The 26,764-nt window shown below is 39.0% G+C and overlaps 1 protein-coding gene across 1 annotated transcript in view; it reads right to left on the bottom strand.

Annotated features, from left to right (window-relative positions):
* Positions 1-26,764, bottom strand: part of NFKB1 (nuclear factor kappa B subunit 1) — a 58,140-nt gene that overhangs the window by 13,373 nt on the left and 18,003 nt on the right. Inside the window, 11 exon segments of the mRNA XM_048940992.1 lie at positions 922-1,116; positions 1,977-2,066; positions 3,278-3,400; positions 6,027-6,165; positions 6,711-6,802; positions 8,540-8,644; positions 10,534-10,692; positions 11,452-11,615; positions 12,777-12,925; positions 20,242-20,340; positions 22,690-22,730. Of these exon segments, the coding sequence (XP_048796949.1) occupies positions 922-1,116; positions 1,977-2,066; positions 3,278-3,400; positions 6,027-6,165; positions 6,711-6,802; positions 8,540-8,644; positions 10,534-10,692; positions 11,452-11,615; positions 12,777-12,925; positions 20,242-20,340; positions 22,690-22,730 (1,356 nt within the window).

Raw genomic sequence — 26,764 nt, 5'->3', positions numbered from 1 at the left:
GTATTCAGGATATACATCCAATATAAAAAGGGTTAAGCCATTCTGTCTTTACTCATACAACATAAAAATCCAAAAAATTTGGAACACTGGACCTCTCTGGGTATTTTTTTTCCTCTGTGCTTGAAACATGTCTCTCTACTCCAATTGTTGAGTTTTTAATCTGATGAGATTAAATGATGATGGTTACTCAAATCCTTTAAAAGAGTAGTTATTCACATTAAAAAAAAAAACCCACAACTACAGCACTTCCCCAGGCAAAGAAAATCTTGCTGCTTGAGAGAGGGCAATTTGTTTTGTGTACTTTATAACTGTACTGCTGAATCACACCTACTGACTACTTCTGTCTTCCTCCCCTTTTGTTCACTGGTTGGTTGCACAAAAGGTTTTCTACCCAAAAAATGTCATTTTCCTGTGTATTTGCTGCATGGAAACAGAAAGGGTTTACATTTTATATTCAAACCTTTAAGGCTACTTTGCATGCAATTTTACAGCAGAACTGTAGGGAAGGACTGCACAACAATCACACAGACCTTCTTTATCCATTAAAGCCTACCAAAAAATCAAAAGGTACTGAACTGTATACATGAATTGTATTCTGTGTATGGTCACTGCTTTCAGTGAACCTCATACAGGTTTATTATGAAGCAGCATTAAATGTGCCCAGCAGGCTCAGCCATCTCACCTCCTTGCAGAACCAGTTGCCCAGTGGCAGTATGAAGGTGTAGGATTATCCATCTACCAATCTATGTATGGGGAAGGATCTCAGATTCTAGAGAGCTGAACTTCTCTTGCTTCCTCAAAGAAAAACTATCATGTTTTCAAAACCATAAGCAGACATTTATGGAGTTATTATGGAGTTTCCCAGACTTAACACCAGCTTTGCCCTCTACCATAAATATGATCTACCTATTTTTTACTTACCCTGACAGCCACACTTTGCTTTGTTTCCTTCATCTTTACAGCACAAAGAAGCATCCTCTTTCTCCTCATTATGACCAGAGGTTCTGCACTCATTCTTCTCCACACTTTCCACTTTCACATCGTGTTTCGTGTCCCATTTGCCACTTTGTTTATCAGAGCTCTCTTCATCTTTTTCAACTGTGCTATTTGACAGCTCTTCAAAGAGAAATAAATACCATTAGTGTTCAATACTCCCACTTTTTTTTAATGAAAGTGATAAAGCTCAACCAGCAATAACTAAACCCTAAAAGAACTCAATATAAAAATTTCCTTTGGCATAGGGGTTATTTTTAAACACTCATAAATCATAACACTTACAGATACCAACTCACAGGGACAGATGAAGCAACATAACACACTCTGCAGTGATTATGTTTTCATCAGCCTCTGTTTTAAAGACAAACTTTTGCATATCTAAAACAGATAAACCCTCCTTCCAAAGAACATCAATCTGAGTCTGAAGCACTCCTAGGAAATCTACTGAAATGAATCAGATTTATTTTCCCTGACAGCAAATTCATCCCTGAGACTTTGTAAATAACTACAGAATATTCAACAAGCAGACTGGAAATTATTTCACTGTTTGAGGAAGAGAGGACCATCGATATTATTACTCAAATCTTTCCATAAACTCTTGTATTACTTCTTTTGACTACCGTGTAGTACCAGACTGCGGCAATTCAGTCCTGGGATCATCACTTCCAACAGCAAAAGGGCTGTTGCTCCAAACATGCACTGAATGTATCAAGCACACAGTGGTAATTTGGTGACTGCTTCACAGAAGTTAGTGGTTAAAAAGAAGATTTAAGCTGGACTTTGAGGTAACAGAAAAGAAGCAGAGCAATGTAATATACGTCAACCTCTGAGTCACTGGAGGTTCCAGGAAAGGGACTGGCTTTAGGGGAAAAGCTCTCCCCACACAGCACACTCAGTTAAATCTGCATAACATCTGCTCATATTGTAGAAGATAGTCAAACTCAGTTCAACTGCAGCAAGAATTACATCTTCAGGGTTACCATGTTTCATTCCAGCATTGGACTTTGTTGTGCCAGGGTGGAAATGCATTCCTCCAAAAGCAGAGTAACCGTAAGAAGGATAACTGAACCCTACAGGTAGAAAAAAGATGAAGAATTAATAGAATGATACCCCAAAGCAATGAAAACACCATCTTGAACAACACTGAGACTAAAGAACAGAAATATTATTTTCTACATATTTTGTGCTTCATAGAATCATAGAGTATCTTGAGTTGGAAGGGACCCAATAAGTGTCCAACTCCAGGCTCCACAAAGGACCACACAAAAATCAGACCATATGTCCAAGAGCCTTGTCCAAATGCATCTTGAACTCTGTCAAGCTCGTTGCCATGACCACTTCCTTGGGGAGCCCATTCTGCTGCCTGACCACCCTTTCTGTGAAGAACCCTTTCCTAATATCCAACCTGCACTTCCTTTGTCACAGCTTCAGTTTGATTCTATCCTTTTAAAGTAAGTTCTCCAGACTGAGGGTGCGCTCTGCCCCGTCCCTTCAAAAACACACAGAAGTTCTCTGTTCCCAGGACACGCGTTCACATGTGATGTCACCACTATGCTGCATTATGATTTGAATCACTGTGGTTACAGAAGATTTGTATTCAGTTGTTATATTGTTGAAATGTTGGTAGCAATGCATGTCACAATTTGACAATGGCTGCTTTTCCCCCTCCTTCAAAGACGTGCTACAAAGGTATTGTGGCTCAGATGACATTTGCTGATCTACACTAATGCTCTGCTGCAAGAAAACAAAGCTCTGCTCTGACAATCCTGCATCTCAGATATGCTCTGGGTTCAACAGACAGAGCACAGCATGCAATTTAGTAACGAGTATCTCAAAGTTTTAATGATTCTTAGTGGTACCAGGGTTAATTAGCTAAATTCCACCCGTGGTTCCAGTAATGACTATGAATTTGTTTAATTCTAGGCATGTAAGACAGTAGTTAGCTGCCTCCTGAATTTCAGTGCCTTTGAAGCCCTAGGCAGTAACAAAGCTAAGGTATGATGGACCCCTAACCCAGACTCCAACTAGAAAGTAGTGTTTTCTGTGATTTAAAGCTTCAAAGAAGAAAAAAAAACCTAAATCACCAGGAGCCACATAACCAAGCAGGATGGAAGAGGAGCTGACAAAGCATTTAGAAAACAAGGAGCAGCTTGACTGAAAGGAGTAACAGCAGTATAAGGCCAGGGTGGAATGAGTGGAATTCCTTGTATCATCATCGGAACAATTATCTGTGCCACAGGCACTGAGATCAGAACCTCTTTCCCCAGAGCCACCGTCTTACCAGAGCCAGCACCGCCGCCTCCTCCTCCAAACATGCCACCGCCTCCTGCGCCGCTGCCTCCACCGTAGCCATCGGAGAAGTTTGGCATGAGCTTCTGCCGCTTCCTCTGCACTTCTTCTTTATCTGCGTGTCAGGTGAGAAGGAACAGACAGAATAAGGAGTCACTCTTACTAGAGCCCACACCCAGAAAAAGATGAGCGTATAGAAATTATTACTGAAGTACACTGGTTGGTAAGGGAAAACAAGGAGCGCTGTACAGAGTAAACCCATTTCTAGCTCCAAAAAAAACAGTTTTGTACATAATGGAGCAGTGAGAATTCCTGTGAGAAAAAAGTTAGTGCCAAGTCCCAGTCTGCTGACAGCATTTATTGGGCTCACACGATCCCTTGTGTCAGATGTCTCATGCTTGGACAGAAAGGGACCCCATGCAGAAATGTTGAAAGAGGCTCAGAGCTTCCATCAAAAGCAGCTCATGTACATAGAACTCTGGAAATCAGTGGTGCCAAAATTCTTCAATGTTTAATCTGAGTCATAAATCAGAACGAGTGCCTTGAACTGAATACTTGTTCAAGAACATCCTCCTTTAGAGAATAAAAGCACAGATTTCTCTACTAAGCAAATCTACTTCAGAAATAGACCCTTCTCAAAGAGTCAGCAAAATCACAAGGCACTGACCCCCAACAGCACACAGCATCAGCAGAACTCTTTAAACTTCTGTCAAAGTGTAAGGATGGTGAGAAGTGTTGAAAACAACATTGCTTGAAAATTTGCTTAAATTAATAGAAAGGACAACAGAATAAAGAGCTTATTTTCAGACAGGACCTAATACTGTCAGACCATGTGGGGCAGCAGCTGACAAAAAGACTCATTATTTTATCATCTAAGTAAAAAATACTCTTATCCTGCCCAGGACAGCAAAACACAAAGATTTAGAATCACAGAATCCTTAAAATTGGAAGGGACCTTTAAAGGTCATCCACTGCAATGAACAGGGACATGCACAGCTAAGTCAGATTGCTTAGAGCCTGGTCCAGCCTGGTCTTGAATGTCTCCAGGGCAGGGCTTCCACCACATCTCTGGGCAACCCGTTCCAGTGCCTCATTACCCTCACTGTAGAAAACTTTTTAGAAGAAATATCCCATGAATTGGGGAAAGTGAAAAGGTCATGACAAGAAGATCTGCCAGAAGGATACAAACATTCCAAAGGTTGCAATCTGATAAAAAAAAAATTGAGAAAAGAACAAATGAGATGATCTTCAATAAATGATCAAGTAGTTTTCTACAGATGTAGGACAAAAAGAAATTACATGCACAGTCACGTCAGTCAGGGCATTGAACTGGATAGCTGAATGCATGGAATAGGATACTGAAAAGCAAAAATGCATTATTTCCTTGTGTACATGATCTAGAAGTATGTAAGCACGTCCCAGGCGTACTCATAAATAAACACTGATAAAGAGAGAAAGTGCTAGATAGCAATCTAGTCAGAAAAAAAAATCCACATACATATCTAAGCTCATATGAACACTTGTAATAGGGAAAAATAGTCCCCAAATGGTAATTTTATGATTAGGTTATGTAGGGCATTCAAAAATGCACACAGTGTTGAATAAACTTTACTCCTTTAAGAGTCTCAAAGAAGTTTGCTCCTCAGCTGGCAGTTTTGCTCTGCAGTTGTACACTTTTTTTTCTGTAAGACTTGGGTAAGAGATTCCTTAATCATTAGTGACACAAAATGCTCTAGTAGCTCTGCAAGTTCCTGAAAAAGAATGCTTTCTGTTCTTTTGAAGTGTAAGACAGATTCACTTGCACAATAACCCCCCTCCGTCTCCTCAGTTGTCCTTAGTCCATTAGCACTGACGCACTGATATTTCAGATTATTTATTTCACCCCAGTCCATGTTAGGCACTGCATACTTGCAAGATGAGGGTTTCACAGCATAAACTGAAGGCAGGTTAACTGTTCAGCAAAAGACTGCTGTCTCGGTGCAAGAAAACACTAGTTCCAACTTGGACCTCAAGTTTCTTCATTGTCTTTAACATTAGTATTTAAAAACACGATTGTTGCCGACATCCACATCAAAGTCAGCTGAAACACAGAAGGCTTTAAATGGTACAGACTTGCTAGTTAGACCTCACTAGCACTAACTTCACTATCTGCTGACAACCTGACAACTCAAGAAGTGGGCCTGATGCCAACCGTTCTATTTCAGCCATTTAACTAACACTTTACCATAAGAGGTTGAAACAGTACTTTGCCTGCTCTCACACCAAGTGCCTTACCTCATTTAACTAGTATGAGCGATGGGAAAGAAAATTCAAGACCATCATAGAAATGGCTAGGTGTAACGATGAAAGGCGAGAACTGCAAAATAAGTACTTTTTTCACCAGGTACCAGTCTTCAGTTTAAGTTTTATCTGAAAGTGCTGACCATAAAATGTCCTCAGATATCATTCTGCAGAAACTCAGAGGAAGAGGGTGCCACCTACTGCATGGAGAGGTACGTGTGCATATAGGAAACTTGGTAGGAAAACACAGATTTACTGCTTAACAATCCACAAAAATAAAACCAAACCTATTACAGAGCCAACAGTTTTCATGTTAGCTCTGCACAAAACAAAAAGGCAAACATCCTGTTTTCTAAAAATAACAACTACAGAAAGCCCTTTACCCTACCTGCCCCATCTTATTAGAAGTATTCCTAGGGACCCTGCAGTTTCTGGTATATAAAATGGGTTTAATAAATTACCTTTGATTTCTGGATAGTAGAGAAAAGGCTTTGGTTCACTCGTTTCTAGATCAGATTTCCGACGTAGTTGTACAAATACAGATGCTGGCTTTGTGATATTGACATCTCGATACTTGGGTGTTTTGAACACAATAGCAAACTGTGAGGGAAGCAAAGATAAAGCACATCTGTCACAGACCATGTTTTTTGGTTATACCCGTGTTATTTTTGTAGGAGCTGGTTCATTACCAGGGAGCAGAAGACTGCTACAACAAACTTCCACTTTAACTTCAGCTGTACTTTTGAGTTAGAGTCCTAAAGCCCTCTGTGAAAGGCAAAACTGCCACATGTGCCACGTACATCACTATTGCATTACTTCTCTCTCCATCAATGAGCATCTGCTCTGAGGCTTTCTCAGTGCCTGCATAGGAAGCTTACAGAGTTCTCTATATATCCTATCCAAACTTATAGTGGTGTATCTTTAAAGCAAGGAATCTCTCTCCTTATTTCCTGATGCTGTATTCTTACCATAGATTTTAAAATAATGGCTAGGATTGCAAAATTATTAGGCAATTAACAAGTAACAGAAACTGAAGAGGTTAGTATGGGATACGGAGGTTTCCACCTGATTTTCTAGTTGTAATATAACCCTATTTTCCTGAGATCAGAAAACCATTAATAAATGGCAAATGCTCCATTACTTACTTGTCTATGTACATCTGTAGGAGAAAAGTCTCCAAAGCCCTCCCACATACCACCATTCTCATCCTCTTCGTAGAAACGTATTTGAATATCATCTGCAAAGAGTCAAAGAAATAATAACTTTGGGATGTTCGTGCATCTATTTAACCTTCGGTTAAGTTTATTCCAGCTAAAAATTAACATGGTTACTTTTTAGCTGAGTAATAATTGTATGTAAATAATACATGAATCATCATTATCCAAGTTAAGAAAACACCACAGATAAGCCATTTTCTACATCAATTTTAGATCAGCCTGATTCTAATAACTTCACTGAAGCTGTTGTCTGTTTACTGCACAGTAAGGAGTGAGGTTCACTACCTCTTCCTATTCTGGAGCAAGAAAACATTCCAGAGGAGCTTTATTTGAAACAAGTGAGCAGGGAGGGGAGAACTTGAAATGCGAATGTAGAAACCACCCTCTCTCCTCCAGAAGTTTCAGTTCAAAAAACTGTTGCAAAACCTGAAGTGCCACAGTTGAAGTTCCGCTCGCTGTTGGCAAAGAGCCACTTCAGAGCTCAGACATGGCAGCAGTTTGAGTGAGCAGCACGTCAGCAGCGATCCCTCACCCTCCAGACACAGCACAGCCACACCACAAACATGGCTTCTGCTCCTCTGAACAACCTTTCTTGCCTTCTTTTGGTTTATTTATTTATATATATTCTAGGAGAGGCTGGGAAATATGACAGCAGAGTATTCCTTCCCCAGCACTTCTGATGAGAAGAAATTACAGAAAAGTCTGCTTTCTTTTAGGGTGACTGAGGACTGCTTGCTCTGATCCAGCAGCTGCTAGTCTCAAGATGGTGAACCACCACTTCCACTCCTGCTGTCCTGTGTGCTCAAGTTCCTCCAGAGAGAAGGTTTCTGAGAGCCATGAGGTCAGGGGAAACCCCACTCAGGCTGAGGGGAAACCCCACCTCGGGGCTTCCACTGAGTCAGGCTTTTATTTATTTATTTTGTGTGCATGAGGTAAGTTTCATGTAGGTCCTCCTGAAAGCAGAGGGTATATACACTACTGAAGGAAAATGTTTTTTCAAAGCTCCCAAAGCACTCCCTCTTTCCTGTGTAAGCGGTAGAAGAACGTGGCAAAGAAAAGAGGTAGAAAAGGACAGCCTTTTAACAACAAGGGCAGAGACTCATTCCAGACAAGTGAGAACTAGGCACTCCCGTCATCCAGTCTGCACCAGGGAGTCCCTGGCATAGATGAAAAATGCAAAGGATTTACCCCACTCCTATTTTTTTTTCTTTTTAGTTTAACCCAAATACTGCAAACCATTATTTTCCCATCAAATAACAAAGCAACCAAATCCATACTCAACAGTCCTATCCTAATACGCTCATAGCATGAGCAGAGCCTGCAAAAATTCAGTTGAAACCAAGTGATCTCTACTATATATACATAAGAATTAAGCTACTAGCAACAGCACTGAACACACTCAGTTCCCATTGGTGGTTAATACAGAAGATTCATACTTACCCTTTACAGTCAGAAACTTAATAATCATCAGAAACTTTAGAATAATTCAGAGCAGGTGTTAATGGAATCAAAGATCACCCAGAACCCATTACCCATGAAAAACAGAACACAGGCAAGGGCAGAAATCTGAGAAGAACAAAGTTGGTCTCTGAGGAGGCAACACGAGTTCAATTTAGTTTGCAAGACTATTTCCTGCTGGCCTGATTTCCAGAAAAGTAGAGCACTTATAAATCCTGCTGCGCTATCAGAACAGGAGAATAGCAAGACAGCGGCCAGATGAACATCCTGGGGTATCTTACATTACTCAGGACACTTACCTTTCTGAACCTTGTCACAGAGAAGGTAAATCTCTTCCCCTCCTGTTACACACCCTGCTGTTCTGTCCATTCTTACAATTTTTAAGTTGGAAGCATTGGGTGCTTCTATCGAAAGGAAAAGATTTTAAAAAACAATTATTTTCATAACAATTTTAGATTACAAAAAAATAAAAATAGAGAAATGCAATAAAAGACAAGCCCTCAGTACAGACTACATAAATTTGTTTAAGTTTTTTAAAAGAATGAATCAATGATTTTTCATCTGAAAATCCTTTAGGTAACCTCTAGGCTTTGACTAAACTGCGAACTATAAAATAAGGCTCTGGCCATTCCAGCAAATTACCTCATTAAAATAATAGAGTGGTGAACTGCATCCTGCATTAACAGTAACTTCATAAGAGGAGTGCATTATAAGTGAACATATTTTCCTTCCTATTTCCTTGGTGAGAGGGCAGTGTTGAAAGCAGTTACCTTTATGTCATTAGTTTAATGTAACATGCAAAGCTTGCTCTGCTCTCTGGCTTACTGGAAAGCAACTTCAGTTCTGGACCAACACATCACACTGATCAAAAAGCTCACCTCTAAAGATTTAGCAGAGGCGTCAATGGATTACCTACTGGTCCTTGATACAACTATCACCTGATAATTAAAAGCAACTGTCATAGACGATTGTGCTACAACAAGTCGTGTCTGCTCTGTGGAAGGGACATGAATGGTTCAACAAAGGACATAACGAAAAAACAACAGCCCCTAGAAAAATATTTTGGAATCAAACATGAATTCACCCAGTACATCAGGCTACCCAGTGCCCCAACCAACCTGGCCTTGAAAACCTCCAGAGACAAGGCATCCGCAAGTTCTCTGGCCAACTTGTAACAGTGCCTCCCCACACTCTGAGTAAACAATTTCCTCCTAGCAATCAATATAGATCTCTCTTTTAGTTCAAAACCATTCCACCCTGTGCTGTCACCGTCAGATCATGTAACATCACCCTCCATCTTTTGCTATTCTGCCTCTGTTGTTTCTTTGCCCTTCTCTTCCTCTTTGCTTTAGCAATACTCTTTATCATCACGCACTTTAGACTAAGATAACAAATGGAATCTGCCATGGTTATTACCAAAGATCAATATTCCTTAAATACACTATTAGTTAAATCACTTCAGCTTGCAGATGAAAAGACCATTTTCTCATTCAGAAAACAAGGGACATGTATGCTACAAGAATAACAGACATATGGGCACTACATTCTCCAACTGACAGCAAGCAGCAGACTACAGCAGCTTTAGAACAGCTGCATTTAACACCTTCTCATTTAAACTTAGTCCTTAGAAAGTGATGACGTACATATGACTGTTGCACCAAGAAAAAAAAGGTACTTTTTCTGACTCATTACAGAATAATTACCAGGAACATGGCGACCCACAGCTACGAGGAAATCTCAAGCAGCAGAAAGGGTTTAGGTAAAACCACTAAGTATTATCCAAAAGCACAAGCACAAAGTGAAAACATTCACTGAGAAAAGCTACAAATAGAGAGACATGATACAAGTATAAAAATACTGACAGGTCCAGAGTAAATGGATGAAAACTTCTGGTTATGCTAGTGTCACAAAACAAGGACAAGCAGATGCCCAGCAAAATGAAAAGTGTGTAAGTCTCAATAAAGACTGAAACACATTTTTCCTCACATCTTGTGTGACAAGGATTTGCCATAGAAAGCAACTGAAGACAAGTCTGCAAAATTCAAACACGTTATAAAAAGAATTTACAGTATTCTCTTAACACAGGTGGCAGGATTAAACATGCTAACAGCCAAATAAGATCTCGCTTTAGGGCTTACATCAGCATCTATTAAGAACAGAATGACAGCACATGTATGTGGACAGACAGGGGGCCAATTATCTCTGGGCTACCTAAGTACAGCAATACCAGCATTCTTGTATGTACAGAGATGTGCCTCACACTGAGACAGTAATTAATGCCAAATATACTCACTGCTGTCATATATTGCATCCGATATAACAGGATCAAGCCTCCGTGTGAAACCACCATTACTGTCAGGAAGAAAGGCTGTAAACATAAGACGCACCACACTGAGATCCATTTCTTTTGTCTGCTGAACTGCTGCCTGGCGAATAATTTCTCTTTCTCGTTCTGGAACCAATAAATTAGCACAGTCAAATTAGCACAAGGTGGGGAGACTGAGCATTTTTCAAGCATTACTATCGATAGGCACCAAGAGCAACTTATTTTTCACTTAGTACCCATCAGTTTCCATCTTTCTGTTCATAGAGGAGAAGCTATTTACAATATACTGCATTCAATTTGAAGTTTGTGAGCCACGTGTTATTTAAGATAAGGTATATAATTAAGAGACACAAAGACTCTTTTCTGCTCTCTGTTCATAAAGGTTGTGAAAAGGATGGACTCTGCCTCTAATGAAATTTGAATGTCTAGCACCAGTGATAAAGAAAAGGCCAGCCCCTCAATACAGCTCCTGAAAGCAATACAGACCTGAACTTTAACAGGGATGTGGGTAGAGTGCAGATGAATGAAGAAAGGTATTCTCAAACAAGGTCCCCACAGTTAAAGATACCATGTCTCACAGCAGTAACACAAAATGACTATTTATCACTCAACTAAATAGGATAAGAACAGTGAAACACAAGTGCAGAGGTGAGTACAGGTAGCTACGGAAGAAGTTGCTCCATTCTCATTCACAGCAAAAGATTTCTGATTCCCTAAAACACAGCAGTAATATACAACCTCTTATTGCATAGCCATAAGCTGTTTTCCTACTCAGGGTCTTTTTCTGGGTAAAAATTTGCATTTTCAGAAGCTCAGCCATTTTCTTTTTTCTTTCTTTTTTTCTTTCTAAAAACCTATTAAAATCAGATCATTGTTTCCACATACCAGTTAGCTGTCTGTCTCCACATCCTTCTGCCTGCAGATAGCCAAGTTCAGGATGCACCAAGAGTCCTGGGTTGTACCCTTTTTTGCAAGCATCGATCATGCGCGTTTCCAGAGTTTCAAACACTTTCTTCTTCGTGACGTGAAGTATTCCAAGGTTTGCAAACCTGCCGAATGTTGATTAATTGATTTTGTGATGCTGTAGGCAAACCTGCAGCAGGCAGTCGTTCTCTTATCCGGAGGAAGCATTTCCAATGAACTCCAGCGTGACAATTTCAGCCAAGCTTAAAAAGCATGTCAAATGCACACCATCATATGGCAGCGATCAGATGGGTGCACAGGATTTTCCCATGGCACAGGAAGTAACCTTTAAGTTTTCAGGCTTACGGTGCGGAAGCAATTTATAAAACATTTCAAAATTTAACTGTCACGCTTTGTTTGAGCTGTCATTAATATGGAATTCTACACCTACTGCGAAAGCAATCTATCAGAAAAGGTTTGGTCAGATCAAATTGATCTGGAGAGCAAGCTAAAAAGCTAAAAGCAGAGTACATTTTTCAAAGAAAATGGTCGAAGCCAGGTTCTGGACATTCAGCAAGACACTTCGGGTATCTGTTAGAATGACAATATCTGTAATACAAGATGTGCTTTAGTAAAAGTCCCCTGGCACATTCAAAAATCAATTAGATCTGGAAGTATGAAATCAAGACAATAACTCAATTTTGGGTCAATTGAGGATAGGAAAGCTATTTCTAAACATTTGATGAAAAACAAGACAGGTTAGGAAATGAGCCAAACTTTTCAAGATGAAAAGGAGCATTTCAAATAAAGTTATTTAAATTGCTGTGCTTGGTAAAGTCAGCACACTGGGCTTGGACATCAAAAGTTACAGTTTAAAAGAATCTCTCTTTCCCAACCTTCTCAGCTTTTTAAACTACTTCTTTACCAACAAAGACATTCTTGAGATCACAGAAGTAAAACTCACAGCCAGCATGAAACCTGATCTAAGACTGAAAACGTAGACAGGAGCCTGAGTTGCATTTACTGATATAAACAATTACTCCTTTAAATTAAACAAGAACAGACCAACTACAACTTCACTATAATCTTATTGCTTTAAACTTAAGAAGTTTGACTCATTTAGTATTTTCATGTTTATACCTGTCTTGCCTTAATTTCAAATTTACTAACCTCACTTTCTTAAAGCTTTTCTCTTCACTGTATTTCTACGGCAGGTTTCAGCAAAGGTGAAACACTGATCAGAACTGTGACAAAAATCGATTCTCTCCCTCTTGGCTAAACGTAACAAATACATTTGACAGACTTACCCAACAACCATGTCTTTCGGTCCTGCGTTGACTGTGCACACTCCATCTTCACAAAATTTACCCACCAAGCTGTGAGCGTGTAAGTGGACGTATTTCCCATTAGTAACTAACTGGACAATTACTTTTGCAGGTCCAACATAGTTGCAAATCTGTAAATAAACGTAAAACTGATGTTTTTAAAAATGGAACAAACAGTAATTCCAGTGGAATATTCTGTCAGCTAAGTACAATCAAGCTTGCTTAGGAGAAATGTGTATTTACTCACAAGAAAAACTAACTGTATCAGGTCATCACAAAAAAAAGCCAATGATTCATCTGTAATTAAAATTGATACACAAATGGCAGAAGTAGTGACAGAAAAAGTAAAGAAGTAAAACAAACATAAAGAAAAGCAACCTCCTGTTTCCCATATCACTATTATTAGCTTTATATTCTGGCTAGTTATACCACATCGCTCTACATAAACTTAACTTAGTACATTAAATTCACATTAGACATTGTTACATGTTAAGAATCGCATTAAAAATGCATCTATTCAACAAAATATCTGCTTTTTTTTTGCCAAACTCAAAAATGTTTTCAAATAATTGTAAATATTATGATCACTTTAAAGCACTTTGCTCTCATTACAATGATCACTCAGGTAGAGATTTTGAAGTGGAAGAATTCTGTATTTAAAGGTATTTTGTTAGATCACAAGTGACATCAACACATAAACCAGCCCAGTAAATACTTCTGTAAGTGTAGGTGAGGATATACACTAAAACACCATCTAAGGTTTTATAGGACTGCATTTAGGATTATCTGGATGCCTTCATAGCACTCTGGAGCACTAGAAAGCTTCCTGCCCCTCTCCATCAGAACTCCTGGTCACCATACATTCTCAATGGCTTTTAAAATTGTGATGTCAAGTAATGTTAAAAATATATGCATATATCTCTAAAATTACCAACAAAGTACCATTTATTAATACCAGTTATTTGTTTTACATATTATTTAAAACATTATTTGTTCTCCTCATGGATAATATACTTCAACTCAGTTATCTGTTACGCATCATTTTCAAATTATAACAAATATAAAATTATCTTGATTTAAAAAAAAGCAAACATTACCTTCCCTTCCAATTCACTTAATTAACCCTTTTATCAATGTTGGTTTTTTCCCTCCTCCTCTAAGGTTTCTTCTGATTTGCCTGAGGAAAAGTTCTTTGTATTACAGCAGCTTATAGATCTAATCAACCAAGGTATTAAAGGATCACGATGAACATTAAAGTGATGAATCAGTGATGAACTGAACACTTAAGGTTATATTGTTGATAAAACGCTGATAACCGGGGATTGCCACGACTTCACCACATTATAAGTCCTGCTAGCCTCCTTCACTCCATTTAACCCCTCTCTTGAATCCATTCCATCACAGCTGAAACACTCTGCATAACGTGCGTCTTCAACGCCTTCCAATTTGCTGCTAACAATAAAAAACCCCAAAGTATGAAAAAGCTGTTCCAGGAGAAACAGGTGTGAAAAAGTCTTCTCACTACTCATTGCTTGTGAGATAACCATATAAAACTGTAGTCATGAGTACTTTACAAGTGGTGCTTTCTAAAATATGAAACATGGGGGAACTCGTGCTTCCGTCTGTTCCCAAACTGTAATCGCTCCTGGATTGAAACAATACGAACATGCAGAATAATCACTGCTTTGTCATTTCTATCATTCTCAGCAGTGAGAAAATGCAGGAATCTGTGTAACATTCATAAAATGAACTGAAAATATAAACATTATATTTTGTGCTAAATGTCACCTTCATTACTACAACTAGGTTTTCAAAAATACTTTCTTTTCATCCCTAAGAAAGGCTTTCCCTGCTAGAAAGTTCTGAGCACATCTACAGTGTTATATTCATTATGAGTAACATGCATGTTCTTGTGTCACTTCAGTAAAGTTCAAGACAACCCTTCATCAGCTGTAGAAACCACAGTGAAACTTTAGGTAAGACTGGTGCACGGCAAGGACTTTCCAGCCCCTGAAAGCAGAACATATAGCTGCAGTGGTAACCAGATTGCAATCTTCCCATGTTACTCAGCTCAGCACCATCTTTGTAGTCTCTTCTTAGGGGGGAAAAAAAAAAAAGAAAAAAAATTGTTCTAAAAATGTAATACCTTATATAGATCATCTGGCAAGAAAAGACTTTTTTCTAGGCTGACATTCTATGCTGCAAAGGCTATAGGATGCTTCCTACATGTTTGCTTTACAGATGGACCTTCCTAAGAGATTTTGTGACATCCAGCTCATCTGCACCCAGAAAAACAGCCCCAGTGGTTAACCATCCTTATGTAACCTAAAACAAGCCTGAAATCATTTTGGGGTATCCTTGAATCATCGACACCATCACAATTGCTGAATAACCCAAAATGTATTCTGGTATTAATATATACAAATAACTGCCACCTTTTACTTCACATAGAAAATGCAGTCAAAGGTGCTAGAAGGTAGACAGCATATCACAATATATACGTACAGGAATACAAAGATTATGGCATTGACAGAAAAAAACTATTTGCAGTACAAGATGGAGACAGCACTTGGGTGCTCTACTGCTCCAAAGCAGATCTGTGAACTCAAAAACAACAGTAACTGAACATCAAATTGAAGACAAGGGAGAAAAAAGAAAACAAGGAGTTCCTGGGAAGAAGCATAGCTGTAATACTTGATTACATCCTGCACTGAAGCAGCATTCAATTGATCTAATCTGATAAAAGTTAAAATGCTGCAGGCTCACAGTTATCGGCTGTTCCTGTTTGGGAGAGATTTGCCTGAGAGATTAAAAGGACTCTGTGAACTTGAAATTTACTCAATTTCAAAATGAAAGTTGAATTTTTTTTTCAGTTATTCCACATCTTTTTGAGATCCAATCCCCTACATTTTTTTTAATACATCCTACGACTTTACAAAAACTTCATAAGATTCAAGTAGAAAGATGTTTTTTCCAGTTACTCATACAAGCAAGAAGTGAAACCAACTAGTTAACTAAAGAAAGCAAATGATGGAAAAGACCATGTCAAACATATAAAGCCAGCAATGATAAAAATAAGTATTTCTCTTTCTAATCGTTTTGTTATAGAAGCTACATCCCCAATTTTGCCTGACCTTTTGAGTATGACCAGCAGTGCTGTCATAAATACACACACACACACAAGAAAAGTTCCACAGATGAGGCATCACTTATTCTTTATAAATGCCAAATATGAGTTGCCAGCTTAACATACAGTTCAAACTTGGTAGGAATTTTTTAATCACTAAAGTACTTATTTAAAAGCCTGAGAGTAAGCAATGTACAGTAACTTAAATCAATGGGAGTTTTAAATCTTTTGATCCTCCCCAAATGTGAGGTCACAGACTTCGATGCACTGTTTTAGAAGCCCTAGTAAATGGACTCAGCACTCCAGACTCAGCCTAACCAACTATGGCAGCAAAAAGCACAGATCTCAATGAATTTACCTACGGCTGACTTGCTTCAGTGCAGGCTTTCAATGGGTATTACAGATTTATAAGAAAAACATCTGTTTATTCTCCATTAGTGATTATTTCTTAATTCTGCTCTTGAATGAATTAATCTTTAACCTGTAATCAGCAAACTAACACTCCACAATTTAATTCCTATGGGGTGGAAAAAGCTTTCCTCAACAAGAAAGTTCATCAACCAAATAACTCGCCTCATTTTCTGCAAATGTTCCTCCTGAACTTGAATTAGGTGCTGAAATCCCCCTGATTTCAATGAGAACGCTTATCTCCAAATTGAAGTATAATTTAGGATAGCCTAAGGACATGCCTGGATGGGCAGTGCTCCTATTTGGGTACCCGAGTTCAGGGCTGCCTAAATGGGACTCGGCTTTGATCTTCAAGCTGAACTGCACTACATCCAAACTCCTGGGTACAGAGACGGTGCTCATTAGCTTGGGCACATCTCTGAGCAGTGCGGTTACTCAGCCTCTAGGCTGAAACTCATTTACATCCAGCTCACAGAATAGACAACTTGAAATTGTGTGCAGCCACCCATGTAGAATTGCCCCAAGGGAAATGAAAACTCAGGACATTTCCGTCACACCACAGTTTTCAGTAAATTCTTTTCACACCCAAAACTGTATCAGTGTCAAGCCTGAATACACCAATATCAGTATAAAAGATCAGGACACACAAACATGTAAAAAAGGCAAGTGGAAATATTCTATAGAAGTTTTCTGGCAGTTTTCCAAATATGTCAGAACAAGCAACTTATGAATAAGAATGGAAGATAGTTCAGTAAGCTGGTGATATCAGACAACCCAGTTTTGTTCTTTTGGTGGTGGTGGTGTTTTTTTTTCCTAAAACTCTTCAGAAGATTTTAGGAAAGCATATCTGCCATTATTTGGATATAGAACAACTATATAGAACTCCCAATCGTTCTTTGCTTGAACAAGCTGATAAAACTGATAAAGAGCCAACAGCTCAAAAGCCATAATTCCAACTGTTCTAAATGTTACAATTTTCCGCTGTTGCACTGTTTCCACTAAGCAGACAAAAATGAAATTTAAATGAATAATTTTACATAACTTATTATTAAATCTAGCTTCACAGAATCACAAAACTGTAGGGGTTGGAAGGGACCTCTAAGGATTTTCAAGTCCAACCCACCTGCTAAAGCAGGTTCTCTACAGTAGATTGCACAGGTAGGCATTCAGAGAGGTCCTGGGAGAGACTGGGATTCCACAACCTCTCTGGACAGCAAAGAAGTTCCTCATTATACTTTGTTCAATATCTACAGCTTCTCTGTAAGGATATATAGAACTCACGTAATCTTGGGAGTACGTCACAGTTTTTGTACATACTAGTATGATAACTGATAGCAAAGACAGCTGTAAATAAAGGAATACAATTCCATTAAGTTCAATGAATTCTATCCTTGGCATTATAGTAAAAATACTACTGCTAACAAGGCCATATATGCTGTTAAAACTAGAGTCTTAAAACCAATTCCAAGTTACCAGGCAGTGCAGTTTTGTCTCAAACGCAAAGCAGAACTGCTACACTAACTCCTGACATGCACCATCTTCTAATAAGCTCTACAGGGCGTGGTTAAATATGTAATTAACTACCAAAACATCTTGCTTAGAGACATGGCAGTCTTCAGCTCTCCAGCATTTAAATGAAAGGCACATCTTCATACGTTCCAGCTCAGCTAGAAGTAAGGGAGTAGGTGCAGGGAAAAAAACGATTGAGATTCAGTAGTTGACATTATTCAAGAGGTCATATCAGACCACTGTGTTTTCTTCAGGTCTACAATGCATAATCCTATGAAAAGGGTGCAGTTAGACTACCATGCTTTTTTTTTCCACTGAAAATGTCTATTCTCAGAACACTCGGTGGTGCCTATTGATAAGTTACATCAGCTTTTTGTGCAGAGTTGGCTAAGCAGAAGATCCTGGTATGAGCTGTACAGATCACCTCATAGCCATGTTTTAAAGATCTGTTACAAAGATGAGTTTGTTTTGGTTTTGTTGTTTTTTTTTTTTTTACATTGAAGTCAAAACACGCTGCTGTCCTTTCACATCACTATGATCAGCAAATGAAAGTTCTATGGTGAAAGTCGTGGTGTAACTATAAAAAATTAAATAAAATAGAGTAACCTTCAAGTGTGCTCACCTCATTTACAACAAGGTGAGCACCCTTTGACAAAACACCAGAGAGACTTACAGGAAAAGGTGTGAAATGCTTCTGTATTCGCTGGCACCACTTGAATCAAGAACAAGCAGTAACAAGTAACGGCCTTGAGGAATTTACTTGTTGTGTTCCTTTGCCAGCCTCTCCCAGCAGGTGTTGCCATGCGGGGATTTGTAGTAGAAAAAACCCAGATGCACACAGTAGGACAAGAGGGAGGGAGGGAGGAGATGGGACACGTGTGCTGGGAGAGCTTTAGATGAAATTAAAATCTGATGATCAATGAAAACAGGAGGTTTGATGGAAAGCCAAAGAACGTTTTGCTTTCTAGTTTTTCCATGGAAAAATTCCATTCCCTACAGAACTTCTCATTGTGTGTATACTTGTCATGCTATTGTAAGTCCCATGACACCTATAGGAAACACAACAGCATGACAATTATTATCAGTAACACTTGATATTTTTATTAATTATCAATATAGATGGAATTGTAATCCAAAGACATGGCATCACTGAGGTACATAATTTTCATATGAACCATACCAGTAACTTTTATTCTCTGGTTCATCATCACCATCACAATAGGAAAGGAAAATGCAAGTAGAACCTTTGCCTGGGCTAGTAGTTTTTCCTAACAGTTTTGCAAGGCTAAATTTCTCATCCTTCTCTCAATTTGCCAGACTAAAACACCCTAGGCTATCTTAACCAATGCTGATTATTTTCCATTGAGTCATGCATGTACTGATTCATTCTGGAGATGCAGTTGTTCCAAACTTTAGCCTTTCTCAAGAACTGCAGAAGAACTACACACACGTACAAGAGAAAGTTGACAAGCAGCACACAGCAAGGCCTGGTACAGAGACTGACTGCTTGCCACCCTTTCCATTCCCTTGTCTTCTTCTAAAGAAGACAACACCAGAATTAGAAGATATTAATCCTGCTCCTCGTGATACAATCTCTAGTGTAAAAGCTCAACAAAGATGTAATGTAACAACAGGACTTTCATTAACTTTGAACAAAAAGAAAAAAAAAGCAGAAAACACACAGTTTATGTTTTCCTCTCTTCTACACAGAAAGCATTTTCTGCAAGAACCTTAGGCAATAAAAGTCCATCCCTAATCCTAGAACAGTTAACCATCACTGTTATAGTCTTCACATTGTGCTAGCTCTGAATGTTTCTTTAATTAACATGCTCAATCTTTTTCCTGGAAAGAAAAAAAGGGTTCGGAACTCCTGAACATAGTGCTACTCCTGTTTAAATGACACATTTTGGTTGATTTTAAAGTTATCTGGATTAAATCCTTAAGAACCTAAGGACTTAATATCCTAGAGGCATTGAGTAAGGAGTAACATGAACAGACAAGGGAAGGAAAGCAGGTAAATAGCATTTCAGACTGGACTGGGGTAACTAAGCAGACTCAAGCTATGCATTATGCAAGCAGGAGAGTAACCAACCAGCTCAGACCATGCATTACACTAAAACCACACCTTAGGGAAGAACTTCATTGGTAAGAGCAGGAGCAGTGCAGTGAGGGGTAGGTGCAGGAAAGATTACTGCTCAACAGCTAATACATAAACAGGGTGCCAAAATAACTCTACGAATCTGAAAACTACTTTCTTTTAAACCAATTACACTTTTAAAGTGGGACATGAAGTGCAGTCAACTTCATATAAAGTAATTTCATAATAGTGTAGGCTGATTTGCAGTAGGGTCCTTACATATGCTTACATTCAGTCTGCGAAATATTAATGTTTTATGCCCTTACCTTGACTTGGGGGTATGACTTTTTGTTCTTTTCACTGGAAGCACCAGGAAGTCCACCATGTGAAGGCCCTTCGCATACGTATCGGAATCGAAAGCCCCTCTGTGGAAATAAAAAGAAACTTGAAAGCTCTTTGAAAACAAAACTGAAAAAAGCACATGCATGCACACACACACATGACTTGCCCAAACAGCCCACAAATGGTAAAGTTACAACTGTTCATCACTGAAATGCTGTCTGAATGACGGCTGACAAAGCACCACCGAGCTAGCCCCAGGTAGACTCTTCTATTCCCACTGTTACACATTATAAACAGCCAGAAATTCTCCTTTCAGTCAGTGAAGACATTCTGAAGCAGAGATCTATTTATACTCTCAAAACAAGATGATAAATAAATGACAGAGAATACAAGAATAGATGCTATTTCTGTCACGATAGATGTTAAGTAGAGATTGCAAACAACCAGGGAAAAAAAAGCATCACAGAGAAAAGAATATGGATGAAACTGAAATCCTTTTTCCTCGTGGGAAGAACACATGGAAGTTGTAGCTCTGAGCAGAGCGAAGCCCAGGAGCCTTGCAAAAGTTTCAGGGCACTCTGAATGACCCATTAGCAATCACTCTAGAGCATGGCAGTCTATGTATTCCATTTTTATTTACAGGAAAATTATATTCCCTTTGCTTTACTAAGACCTCTATATGATACAGAAGATGTGAATTTTAAGCAAATGTGCTTGGTAACTCTTAACTTAGCTATGCTGTTTTACATGCCCCCTCCCACCCCTGAGTACTTTCAGACCTACTTGCCAGTCCTGCAAATTCCGACACAGCCCGTTATGCACAGTCCTGCTGATGTATTCAAGGCCATCCATTAAGTGTCGCATTCTTCATGAAAGATCTTTAGCTTTTGTCTAATAGAAGGCATCTCTAAGTTTGATGCCTCTATTAGCTGACACTGAACTCGCTCAAAAAATTACTCTGTAATTATTAACATCTATCTCAACGAAACCTTTTCAGTTTATGAATATGCATTTCAAGCAAATGGAAAGATTTGTCTTTTGTTCAGATTCTAACCACACAATGTAATCAATTCTAAATAACATATCTGCTTTCACACAGAGTGTTGAGCAACAAAGTGAAGTGCTCAACTATGAGCCTGAGCTCAAGGCATCCAGCAGACAAAGCAGTTTCCAGAGTCATTATGTGTGGAATGACTGAGGCTCTCTTCACTTGCCATGCCTCACAGCCTAAAGGTCTAGCAGACGTTTGAGTAGCCTTCCCCAGTCTATCACCCTTGCAGTGCTAGCTGTGTTCTCACACATACAGTCCTATATTTCTCTGCTGCCTCTTTATTCCCAAAATGATCACAAGCACAGCGCTCTGCCTGTGGATCACTCTTATGACACTGTATAAACCTTTGCTCAGCTTGCTACATGGGTACTGCACTACAGAGCTGCTTACGGGAACATCATGGATGGAAAGAGTGGCTTCCTTTTAGCCACTGCACACTACAGGCTCTGCCATGCAGAGACATGACCTGATTTAGGATGAACTAAAACAAAGAGAAAAGGAGTGGCCAGCAGGGACAGGGAGGTGATTGTCCCCCTCTACTCTGCTCTTGTGAGGCCCCATCTGGAGTGCTGCATCCAAGTCTGGAGCCCCCGGTACATTAAAGACAGGGAGCTGTTGGAGAGGGTCCAGAGGAGAGCCACGAAGACAATCAGGGGGCTGGAGCACCTCCCCTACGAAGACAGGCTGAGGGAGCTTCTGGACTCTCTTGTCCACCTAACAGCTGCTCAATCTAAGATTTTATGCAACTTTTTACTTCTGTTGCAGGAAAACTAACCAGTGCACAGGGATGAATTTGACACCACCAGGGCAGCTTAAGTGAGAATCTGAGTCACAGAAAGGTACTTTCAAGAATTACTCCTCATTTTTTCTTGAGTTATTCAGAACAGCTAACAGTGAAAACAGGAATCTCAAAGGACAACATAATTTCTTCATGATGGCAAAAAACAAGTTAAATTCTTCCGGGAACAGAATTGTTGCTTTTTTTTTTTTTTTCTTTTCCTTTCACATCTTCCAAGAAACATGAAACAAATTCTAAAAATCTTCCATGCCTATTAATTTATATTTCCAAATACTGGGGCACTGAAGTCATTTCTAAGATTAAAAGCCTACATCCAGCAAGGTATTTTTTAAACCCTCAGTTGTTGGTTTTTGTTTTTTTTTCTTAGACTCTTCCAGAGAGACACAGAAATGAAGACAGAACAAAACAGGAAACGATTTAACTACAAAAGCAAGAGGAAAAAATGCTTATGGTTAAGTGCAATATTTGTTATTAAGTTTAACCTCCTCAACACTTTTTTTCTCATCGTAAGTTACAGTTTTATTTGTAGCTGAACACAGTGACATAGGTATTGCAAAGATTTTCCAAATGTAGTGCTCTTACCTGTTTTGGCTGTTCAATGATTTGAAGGTACGGTCCATCTGCTAACATAAAAGAAAAGTGTTAATGCAAATTATATTTCTATTGCTATGAAACATGAGTTACAGGGATAAAACTGATGTCTTTCAATGTCTTGACATTTCTGAAAGCAACTAAGCATGTTTAGAACATAAAAAAAATTATAATGAATAATATAACTAGTTGAAAGTCAACCATTGCTAATCTTTACCAAGACCAGTGGAGTAAGAATGGAATTAATAATTTACAAAAGCTTAATTTCAGCTCAGAGGACATAAAGGGGCAACTCAGATCAGCCAGTTAGGACACTCAGCAGTAAGAAAAGGATTCTCTTCTTGCCTTGCCACTGATGAGCAGGCTGGCCTTCCTGAGTGAAGGTTAAATTTTGTATTTAAACCCCTTAGGCTCTAAAGACTGTATTCACCAAGCCCTGGCCTCAGGGCTTCCTAGTGTCTAGGTGCTCTTGAAAGTCTTCAGACAGCCAATGGGAAGCTCTGAGGTATGGGAATATAGGAGGAATTTAAGCTGTCTCAACATGTCTTAACAGTCAGATCTGCTTTAGAAAATGGGATTGAGGAGCCTAAACAATTTTCATTCTTTTAAAAATTTCAGATATACTTTAAAATAAATTGTTCTTCAGTGTCTCTAAAACATGGAACACACTCTACTTAACTACAAACTATAATGAAATTTGTCCATATTGTCAATACATGGAGTTATACTCTAATAAATTCTGTTTGTTTTCAGACAAGACCTATTAGCTTTACTTAGTTTAAGCCTTGCATCATCCCCTAAATGCTAGCTAACTTAAAACCATAAAGCTCATTCAAAATTCACCAGCAGAACCATCTACCAGAGTTGAGAATTAATTGCCTCAAAGGTAAAATTTCTTTTCTGCTTCTTTACCAACAAAGAAGAGGATTTCAACACTAAGAATTCAGTTGTTATCAAAGCAGACTCCAAACAACAGCTTTGCTTGCTGTGAACACCTGCATAATTTATTGCCAGCTATACTCCTGTCGGAGTTATGCATCATTCATTACTTATACCCTATTAAAGTTATTAATATTGAGGAATCTAGCAAGTTTGCTGGTACACATGAAACCTTCAGAATGGACAGCATGCAGTCACATGGCAGGCCTACAAGTATACACCGAGCATATCACGCCTTGTCAACATCCAAAAGAAGGTATGAACACCTGCAAGTATTTGTACCAAGTACCATGCAATCCAGCCACCTCAATCAGATAGTACTTGGCTCAGGCACAGAACTACATACTTGTATCAGCTTCCATCTATCGATACCCTCATGTTCACTGACAACTAGAAATGGCAGAGAATATGCTTCTTTATAGTTTGCAGCACAACTTCATGTGTCCTTCCCTGTTCCTCACTAAACTTATCTTTAATAAAACAGACCTTCATGTCTTTGGACGTGTTCTTAACTGAACAGCTTTCTCTCAAAATGAAAAATTTGGGTAAGTAAGCTAATAGATATAATTTTTATTTTGCTGTCAAAGCCAGCAAATGAATTTATTTCATCTCAAAGTTACATTGTAAATGCCAGTCATAACAACTACACATATAAAGATCATTTATTTCCCAAGTCCAACACTCTTCCTGTGAAAAAGTAAACAGCACTATAACCAAAATCCTTGATGTCATGTAAGTAACTGCCTCAAGAAAAAAATATACATCATTTTACACTGGAAAGCATGAAAAATTATTTTAGACTTTAGAAATTTTAAAAGATTAATATTTAATTTTAGTGTGATTCTGTGCTTTTTTTTGGTGTGTTGTATCATGGAGTCAAGATGAATAAAGTTAGGTTTAAAGTTAGGTCTAAGTACGATACTGCACTCACATTGAACTGGCACTTTTATCTGTGAACAGGCCTGCAACCCCCCTCATTCTTTAGGCACCTGAAATGTTATACTTCATGTTATACTTTAGCGATCCAGAGGCCTTGCATCCTCTGAGCACTGGCAGAAATAATTCACATTTAAATACAACGGTGTAACTCAATTCTCAACCAAGCCTTTATCCAGGTCATGACCTGCCAAGCAGCTTTTTGACTGCTTTCTCCTTAGGAGTTCACTTTCAAGGCATATACCTGGGACTAGAATTAGCACAAAATCCCACTGCTCTCTCTCAACCATTAAGCCAGAAAAACAGTACTCCTTTATACAAAAGCTGAGTGGTTACAGAAGTCCACTACGAAGCAGCAGGTCCAGGTTCAACAGGTCAGCATGAGGGAGTTCATATGCCTACAAGAGGATCTACGTTACATGGGCCTAGTGGAAAGCTTAAGGGGAATTCTTTGTACTACCGACATAGTTTCACCTTGCATGCAGGAAAATGAAAAATGTAGGACACTAGCATTTGTGCCTCCTTGGAGGGAAAGAACAAAACAAAACAAAAACTTACAAAAATCACACAAACCTAAGAAAAATCAAAGTATCTTAAATACCAATACCAGGAAAGTACACAAAAAGTTGCAGAGTAAATGTCTAAAAGCAAATTATATCTGCTGACATTAATATGTGACAGCAAACAGATGAATCAAACATATACCAATTTATGTAAAACAATGTTTTGCAAGACCTTACTTTAATTTTTGGGCTGTAAGAACAAACGTTTTCTCTTTTCCTATCACTAAGTTAATATGCTGGTATAGCATATGAAGCACATCTGAGCAAGTGGACAGAGAAGGCATACTAAGGCATTTAATTATACCAAAACTTCTATTTAAAAATAAAGAGGCAATATTCAAAGTAACTTTCAAGCAAAGTAATATATTGACTATGAAAAGAATTTCACTTTGCAAGACACGTCATGCAGCCAATTCTCCCTAGATTCTGAATACTTTCCAGAAGTACATTAGACAGCCTAACATTTATTATGTGGTCCCTTCTCCATTTCTTCCTCTCAAATCTTTCCTAAGGAAGAAAAAAATATGAAAGAAGGTGAAGTATTTTGCACAGAGAAGTTTCTAATAGTTCATTTCTATTAAATAGGCATGTCTAGTCTAAACAAACGAAAGCTGAAGGTGTACACCTTGCAAATGGAGTGAATAATGATAAGATTTGAGACAAACATTTGCACCTTTGTTCTAGGCTGGGAGCAGCCCAATTAAAGTTGTGTTCTTCAAGTTCTACAACAACCAACCCCCTTTTAGGTGTTACACAGCCAGAAAAAGGAATGCTACTAAACACACAGCTTTACCTCCACTTTTGCTCTAAAGAGGCTGAAGCAGGATGCAGAAATGGAGTTCATCTCCACATAGGAATAACTCCCACAGCTGCCAGGTATTGTCAAGGACTCCTCATGACTTGCCTGGAACTGCTGCATAACCAGGAGGGCTGTGGACTGCAACTCAATCACACATTATTACCCTAGCCAGTTCGGTGCACTCCCACTTTCTGATACTTCAGTGCTTCCTTTTCTGTCTTCTCCCTTCACTTGCCACAGGCCAACTCACATCCCACTACCTCCCTTCCAGCCTGAGTCACAGTTGCACTTCCCCACATCTCCTTTAACTGTTGTATTTCTTCATTCTTCTTCCTGCCTGAGTCAGAGGCCCTCCTGCATCTTGATACTCCCACCACTTCTTCCTTCTTCCTCTTGACAGGCCTCATCCTGCACACACACTTTGCAAAGCAGCACCCATCTTAGCTACATTCTTCTCGTCAAAGCCAAGCCAAAGAACAATGGGATGCAACGCTGGTATGATATCTTTGCAGGCCTGGCAGCCCCATGGCACTTGGTGTGTCCTTTATCTAGCAGCTTCCTCAGTACCTGAAGACATTCAAGGGAATCTGCTCCGATCACATCCTCTCCACACCTCCTCTCTGTTCCCTCAATACAACTGTACTGCACCTCATCCTTGTAACTGTGCTGTTTAACTCTGTGGATATGGATGAAACCATTCACAGCCTCACGGTCTTGGCTATTAAACCCAATACAGTCACTCCTGAGTTGGCCCTGGAAGGGGTACATTGCTGCTACATGCTCAGACTGGAGTGAGCCCAGAGGAGGGCGACAGGGATGAGCAGATGGG

Source organism: Lagopus muta, chromosome 4 (assembly GCF_023343835.1).
Source record: "Lagopus muta isolate bLagMut1 chromosome 4, bLagMut1 primary, whole genome shotgun sequence".
NCBI classification, from domain to species: Eukaryota; Metazoa; Chordata; class Aves; order Galliformes; family Phasianidae; genus Lagopus; species Lagopus muta.
Note: the sequence above shows the minus strand (reverse complement) of the source record. Positions and strands in the feature narration are given on the sequence as shown.